This window comes from Apium graveolens, chromosome 2 (assembly GCF_009905375.1).
Source record: "Apium graveolens cultivar Ventura chromosome 2, ASM990537v1, whole genome shotgun sequence".
NCBI classification, from domain to species: Eukaryota; Viridiplantae; Streptophyta; class Magnoliopsida; order Apiales; family Apiaceae; genus Apium; species Apium graveolens.
Window position 1 is genome coordinate 135,760,128 of NC_133648.1, and position 8,526 is coordinate 135,768,653.

At 34.3% G+C, this 8,526-nt stretch overlaps 1 protein-coding gene across 1 annotated transcript; it reads left to right on the forward strand.

Moving 5' to 3' along the window:
* The first annotated feature begins 1,869 nt into the window (after positions 1 to 1,869).
* Positions 1,870 to 5,185, forward strand: LOC141693533 (F-box/kelch-repeat protein At3g06240-like). The gene is made up of 2 exons (XM_074498675.1): positions 1,870 to 2,616; positions 5,105 to 5,185. Exons 1-2 carry the CDS (start codon positions 1,870 to 1,872, stop codon positions 5,183 to 5,185), a joined length of 828 nt encoding a protein of 275 aa, XP_074354776.1.
* The last annotated feature ends 3,341 nt before the right edge of the window (positions 5,186 to 8,526 follow it).

Genomic DNA, 8,526 nt, shown 5'->3' on the forward strand with positions numbered 1-8,526 from the left:
TAATTGGCAAAGTCCATTTCTCACTTTTATCATCTTTATAACCTAACCCCTCTTTCCAGTTTCCACTACTCAGAATATCCTGAGTTGTTTTGCCTGATTTAGTGTAAGTCCTGATGATTTCTCTTTCTTTTTCTAATTCAGTTTTTAGATAATCATTCTGTTTAAGCAATTCATTCTTAACATACACAACATTATCTCTCTCTGTCTGAATAATGTTCATCTTGACTAACTCTTCTTCAAGATATTTATTTCTATTTTTATACATTAGATTTTCAGATTTTAATCTTTCATTCTCTAAAGTCTGATCTCTATAGCTAATATAAATATTTTTCAGAAATAATCTCAACTCAGTAATATCTTCTGTATCAAAAGCAAGAGTTGATAGAGGTACCTCTAGTTTAGCAGCATCAGAACTGCTATCAGCATTTGCCATTAAGGCATAGTTCACCTCTTCTTCAGATTCTGAAGTGTCTACCTAGTTTTTGTTCTTTGTGATAAGTGTCTGGCCTTTATCACCTTTTCCTTTCTTGCAATCAGGAGAGATGTTACATCTTTCACCACAATTGTAGCATTTGACATTTGAGTTATCTCCTCTGTCAGACTTTCCTCCCTTACCTTCAATTTTTTTGAACCCTTTCTTGTCAGAACTTCAACCTTTCCTGGAAAACTTCTTACCCTTTCTGAATTTCTTGTAGGCTATCTTTGTGATACCCTTCACCATAAGAGCACACATTTTATCTTTGTGATACCCTTCACTATAAGAGCACACAGTTGCATCATCTCTGCATCAACATCCACTTCAGATAAATTTTCAGGTTCTGAATCATCATCATCAGAATCTGATGACTCTGAATCAGACTGTATGATGATAGCCTTTCCTTTTGCCTTCCTAGAGACAATTGGCTTTTCTTCAGCCTTTAAAGCAATTGTCTTAGACTTCCCTCCATGCCTCTTCTTTCTTTGCTCCATCTTAAGTTCATGAGTCTTAAGCATCCCATAGATTTCATCAAGAGACATATCAACAAGTTCATAGTTGTCTCTTATTGTAGTAGCTTTTAAATCCCACTTTTTAGGAAGAGCTAGCAGGAATTTCAGATTTGAATTTTCTTGATCATATTCCTTATCCACTAGTGACAGATCATTCAACAGCTTTGTGAATCTGTCATATGTATCAGTTAGTGACTCATCAGATTTTGAGTCAAAGTGCTCACACTCCTGTGTGAGTATTGTTTTCCTGTTCTTTTTGATGGCAATGGTTCCTTGACATCTCACTTCCAATGCATCCCAAATTTCTTTTGCAGTCTTGCATGCAATCACCCTGTTTGACATGACATTGTCAAGTGCACTATGAAGCAAGTGTCTTATTTTTGCATCCTTGCCTAGTGAAGAGATGTCTTCATTGGTGAATTCTCTCTTTTCTTTGGGAATCATCTTTTGTGGCTCATTCCCAACTGCAACAGAAATCTTTGTGGGTTTGTGTGGACCATCATAAATTCTGTCTAAATATTCTGGATCTGTAGCTTCCAGAAACATTGTCATCTTCACACTCCATATAAGTTCTAACGCCTTAAGTTCTGATAACTTCCTATGTTCAGTAAGTTCTGATTTCCAATTAAGTTATGATATTCCGATAATAAGTTTTGAAACTAAACAAATCAGATTAGACATGATATCACAAATATATTTAACAGAATATAATTTTAAAATGAAAAATAATTATCAAAATCTAGATTTAATATTTTTTAGATTTAATATTTTTTTTCTAAGTAAAATAAATATGCAACTTATGTCAGCGCGAAAGCCTAAACCCTATGTAAACCCTAAATAATACTACATATTAGAGCAGGTATTTGAATCTCCATATTCTCAATGTCGAAGAAGCCTGCGAAATCTGCGATTTATATACCGGAAGAGCTTGTTACTGAAATACTTGTACGACTTCCGGTGAAAACATTACTCATATGCAAGTCTGTCTGCAAGACATGGTTTGCCATAATCTCGAACCCATGTTTTACTAAGTCTCAACTCCACCTTGCCCTCATAAATCCCACAATTCTCGGTATAAAAAAATGGGATAAAAAATCTGTTGAGGCCAGACTGAAAGAAGAATTGGTACTAGATAACCCTGATTCTTCCTCCATTCGCATCAACAGTCATTTTATGCCTCGTTTGTTCAGCCATACCCGATTTGTTAGTTCTTACAATGGTATTATCTGTCTAAAGAGTATTCCTGGGCGTGCTCCTGGTGTTTATCTCTGGAATCCATCCGTTGGCCAGTATAAGGAACTTCCTTCTATCCGGTTAGGCCCATATAGTTATAGTAAGGAAAGGTTTGGTTACGACTTCATATCCAATGATTACAAGGTGGTTAGGATCTTGTATCTGAAGCCGGCTGATGTTTTTCTTGTAGTCCACGTGTATTCAAACAATGCTAATTCTTGGAGAGAATTTAAGAATCCTATTCTGAAAAAACTAGAATCTAATGATAGATCACACAGTATTGTTGTTAATGGGGTACTGTATCTTGGTAATGAGGATGAGCTAATCACATTTGATTTACACCAAGAGGTTTTGGGACTAGTTTCACTCCCTAGTTTTGATAAAAAAACAGAGGAGGTCAGATGTCATGGATTTCCAAGGTTCGGTTGCTGTGTTTTTTGGATCCGGACCAGGAATTATTCATCTATGGACGTTGGATGATGTTTCTATGTCGTCTTGGACTAGGAAATTCAGTATTCATACTGATTTGAAGATACGGCTACATTTTTATTTGGGTTCTGGTCAATTTTATGGTACTCACAAATCCGATAACAAGTCTAAGAATAGTCACGTTTGCAAGAAGCAGTGTTATAGAAATTACTTCTTCAATAAAAGGATTTGTAGAATTAACGACTCATCCATTAGAATAGGTCGCTTCTTGTATGACTATGAGAGTAAAGAGATGAGAGACTATGGACTTAGAGCAGAGAACATTCATGCAACTCTCAAATACTCAGAGACACTTGTGTCGCTCAATGGGTTCCAACAAGTGGAGTCATATGCTAATTAAATCAAAAGAGGTAACTTAGCAACAACTTTTTACATATTTTAAATGTAATATCTTTGAAATTTACAACTTGATTAGTTGTTGCTCATTACAGAAAGTTCCGAAAGTATGCTCTACCTGCAGACTTGCTATCAATTACTAATAGTTAGTTTAATAGATCTTACTTCTGCTGGCCCTTCGGTTTCCCGTCTCCTATATGTACTTAATTGTCTTCATTGCACAGAAATATGTTTGAAGATTTCTGCAATTATTCTCTTTTCACTACAACTTTGGTTTATATTAATTCCAAATGGGAGGAATTACACACCTAAGATTCACTTGTTGTATCTATAGAGTAACATTTGGAAATTGTGCTAATCAATAGAATCTTTAATAGCCAATTAGTTCAACTACCCCGCTAAAAGTCATGATCAAGAAAACTTAAACCCCTACTACTGGACATATTTCGCAGAAGGCATGATTTTTATTTTTTTGTGCTTGAATAATCTTCACATTTTATAATTAACTTTAGGATAGCTATTTTGATAAATCAAAGGCTAAATGGATTAATTCAAAATAAAGGCTGAGATCAGTGCCTAGTCAAAGCACATGATATCTCAGTATTCATAACTGTTCGTCTATCACCTTTTTTATTGTGTTTTTTCCCCTTGCAGTCGGCTAGCTCTCCCTCCGTACAATATATGTTGACAGAGGAATTTGGCAGCAACAAAATCTGAGGTTCGTAGCCGGAAAAACGATCTGTGATGGCGATTCTTCGTCGGAAACGTGAATAGTAGTCGGTGGATCTGATGAACAGTATTCGTCGGAAAAGATGAACAGTGTTTGGTGGTGGTGATTATTGGGGGCTGAGATTGCTTGGGGTTAGTGGTGGCTCTTTTACGCTCTCGCTTCCCCCCTTACAATTTGCCTACGTATCCCTATTTATAGGGAATCAAGCCCACGTAGTTCTTGGGGAACAAGAAACCTAACGGGCTTAGATTTCTTATCCCGAGACCCAGTAGGAAACCCACTGGAAACCGTCTTCTACTAGCTTTAGGAATGTCCGCCGATGAGGCCCAACCACAAAGGGCCAAGGCTCGTCCACGGCTTCGAGACTTCACGGATAAGGCATCTCCCTGACCAAGGATAACCCTCCGCTACCAGCTGTTTCCCGGGTCCGTGGACGCAGGTATAGCCGTGGTTCACCCCAAATGTTGGATGCATCCTTGTCCCCCGGTAAGGAGCCCCTACCAGATTGCAGGACAAGTGATCCCGAGCTTTTGGGTGCAAAGTGCAGGATACTCCAAAGTCTCCCAACGAGGACACCCGTTGACTACAGAGACATAGCTCCCAAAACACACACCAGATTTCACCTCACATCCCCAATGAGGACACTCATTGACTACAGGAGGAGATCTTCAATCATCAGACATACCCCTGGAGGTCTCTGACCACGGACACCGCATTTCCTGTAGATGTGCTATAGGAAGGAGTTCTTCAATAAAGTGCCTGCATCAAATAGGTTAGTAATAATAATCTCCATCTTTCATGAATCTTCCAAAAAACCTGGTCAAGTAATCATGTTGATGTCTTCCCAAAGTTTCTCTACTTATACATAGGGTGCACCCTAAGGCTGACTATGGGAAAGAATTCAATCAAGGAATTCCTCACCTTTTCTTCAGTAATTGGGCGTGCCTCCTCACTATGTTCGAGGGCGCGCCTCCCATGCATGGACAACTGCAACTCTCCATCAACCATTCTCATCATGAGGCGCGTCCTGCTTATACATAGGGCGCACCCTCATTCCTTTTATAAAAAGATAATCTTATCTGTTCCTCAGTTCTAGGCGTTCCTTCTTTAATTTTGCCTATTTTATCAATCTAAAACCTGAATATTGTTTATACCAATTTTTGGGCATAACAATATGATTTGAGCATATGAGAGCATGCTATTTCGTTTAATACAGAATCACATCTATATACCACACCATGATACAAATTTTGCAATTTAAGTGTGTTCTTTAGTTATATAAATGCTTATATCTGTAATGTGCTTATTTTTTCTTTCATAAATTCGCAGGTTTCTATTGTCTTGCCTCTTGCGAGAGTAATGTTGGTGGTAGTAGTTGCTCCAGAGATTGGTCATAAAGGAAACTATTAAGAGTTCGTATTTGGTTTCTGTAATAGACTAAAAAAACAGACAAAATAAATAACTGTTGGTTCAAATTTTTTTCTGTCACAGTATTAGTGCATTTAAGATTTAAGAACTTAATTTAAAATTACTTAATTGTAATGGTCATGAATTTTCTCGAGTTTCAGTTCATCTATCATACAACGATGCATTCTAGTGACCCAAAAAGAATGTAATGTTGAATCCTTACTTTTTTATGCACACATGGCTATCTACTGGAGAAATTTTTTGAAACTAATTCAAAGCGCAAGTACACGGATGTACGCGAGTGTGGGGCTAATACGAGTCGAACTACAAACAATGTGAATTAAGTTTTCAATTTTTTTTTACAAATATGGCTTATAACCTTACAAGTTGAACCACAAAAAATGCGAATTAAGTTTATAATTTTTTTTACAAATATGGCTTATAACCTTACAAATGAATATATGTTCTCAAAATTTCTCGGAGTGAGCGAGGATCGATCCCAGAATCTAGGACGACAGAGGATAAACTCTTATCCAGTTGAGCTATCCAACCGTGCTCAATTAAGTTTTCAATTTAATAAACTAACAAAACAATTATACTAGCACTTAGGATATCACTTTTTAAATAATCTAAGAAACCAAATTTTTCTGCTAAAAATAAACACCATGACATAAACACCATGACATAACCATGTATTTTTAACGAACATCATGTCATAAACATGTAATTTTAATAGAAAATAAACTCCCAAGTATTTAAAGTAGAGACATCCAATAACTCAAAATCAAGTTACGTTCATAATCACAAAGATATTTCACATTCATTTTATCAATTAAAACAACTCTCAAAATCATATGGATCTTGACTATACGAACTCTCAACATAATCTATTTATGTGACTCGCATGAAAATACTCACATGAACATAATATTGAAGGTAATGAATAAAACAAACATCTAACAACTAAGACGCATACACCATGATATTTGGTTTCTTTAGCCAACTAAATTCGCCCCTTAGAAAGGGTTTAATTGAACATAATCGAGACTATCATGATATAAGAAAATAAAAAATTCATACCAAGAATCGAGACGAACTTAAATTTTTTGTTAATAATAAAATCTTCGATATGAGGGAGAAATAGATAAAGAGAAATACAAGAAACGAGAGATATGAAGTCTAGTTTAGTTTAAATCTATGTATAATAATATAAATTTTATTTTAAAAAATATAAAAATATGACGGAATAAATAATTTCAAGTTCAGCTAATAAATTTTGTTTAAATTCGAGCCCCAGCGAAACGATTCTTTAATTAAATTCAGCGCATACTTCGTGCTTGTTTGAGAAATATTAAAACAAATAACTTATTAGTTAAAATGAATAAGCTAATTATAAGTGATAAGTCGATGAATACTAATAAGTTAAATAAGTGTTTAGATAATTTTACTTATAAGTCAGAATTTTTTTACCTACATAAACTAAAATATATAATTTTTAAATACAAATATATTTAATTAGTGAATTCTAAATTAGAAAAACATGCCCACAAGGGTTGTCTCAGTTGGTTAAAGAGGGGATAATTATCCTCTTGGTCACAGGTTTGAATCTCACGGGAGGGGAATTTATAATTATGCCTCCTGAGTCAGAGCCTGTTGCTTAAATGCGGTTTACCTTGGTTCATGTGGTTTGCAGGCTATTGCGTGAGCCCGTGGGGTTTACCCAGTGCGCACCTGAAGGGTAGCGGCTGCGGGTTACCCATGATAAAAAAAATATATAAACATTTAAAATATAAATTATAAAACTAAAGTTAATAGAAAAAGCAAAAAATCAAAATAAGTCGAGAAAAAATACGTCGTTGTTAACATTAAACTTATCAGCTTATAAGTTATAAATTTGACTTATAAATTGGATCGACAAACTATCATCGATAAATACTTACAAGCTTATAAGTCAAAAAGTAACTTAAATAATGTCTGCCAAACAGGCCCTTCGACTTTACTAGCTTATTTAATTTTGACTCGCAAAATCTTTGTTAAGTGGTCGATGACTAGTGGGATGTGAAAAGTTAGGCTAGAATAGTTACTATCACGATATGAACGCTTGCAACAGATAAATTATAATATTACTATCATTGCATTGCAACTATATATCTGTTACTAATATATTAACTTTACGATCCGTGCGAGTCTTTATTAATATTTTTATATTATTTAAAAATTATAATAATTTTTTTAAAATTAATATTAAATAGGATATAATTGATGAGATTTGGACCATTAATTACTCAAGTTTCAGGTTTAATAATATATATATTTGTTACGGTGGCGGGTTCGAACATGGAAGACCGAATAGTGTAAAATAATAGTATAAATATTTATTGTTGGCGGGATTCAAAACTAGAAACTTGAGTAGTATATATTATTTTAGTATTTAGATCTAACGGTACTGATCACTTAAATAAAAAGATCCAAAATAAAGATAACCAAATCAACCAAAAAAAAGCATAAAAAAATATATCATATTTCAGTTATTATAATATAGTATATTATAGATTACTAATGCACATCATTACAAGAAAATCAGAAATTTTCGTTAATAAAAATCTGTTGGAGACAATGTGCCAACATAATTACATTTCTAAACATCCTTACAAAATAGCTGCCTAACCAAATATATTTTTGATTGTAAATATAAGAATAGAACATCATGCAAGCGAGTACTAACATAATTCCTTTTTTTGAATAACCATAAAATAACCAACTTGGTAACAAAATATTTTGTTGATAATATTAGCAATCATATGTCAACGAAATTTTCGTCATTAAATTTTATACTATTAACAATCATATGCCAACGAACGAATTATTGCTGCATACTTTACCGACCGATCGGCTGTTACTTCACACATAATCTATCGATTCACTACTAACAACAGTTCAGGTATTCAAGTTTTAATAACAGAATATAAGTATCTGTAATTTTAATTTTAAATATTTAATAAAAGAAGGCCAAAAAATAACACCATTCCAATAGATAGTATAAAAAGAGTATTGTTTGATAGATAGTATTTTCATAAGAAATCATTATCATAAAAGATGGACAAAAGGAGAGCAAATAAGAAATAAGAAAAGACACTTAAATACACTCCAAAGATGCATGTTAATTTTGTAGCTTTACTTTGGCTAATCCATTATGGAAAGGGCATGGCCAAGTTGTAGAAAGTAGGAGGAATGTAAAGGTGGGGAGGTTACATGGGCACAAATTTTGGAAATTTTCAGTACTACCTACTGGGTGCGCCCTAAATAGGGCTTGAACTGTTTAAAGTTCTTAGTTTTGTGCATTC

Bases quoted from the DNA above. Each gene is read 5' to 3' on its own strand.
- LOC141693533 (XM_074498675.1), top strand. From the start codon at position 1,870: ATGTCGAAGAAGCCTGCGAAATCTGCGATTTATATACCGGAAGAGCTT. The intron at 2,617-5,104 runs GTCAGATGTCAT...ATAAATTCGCAG, and splicing joins TTGATAAAAAAACAGAGGAG to GTTTCTATTGTCTTGCCTCT.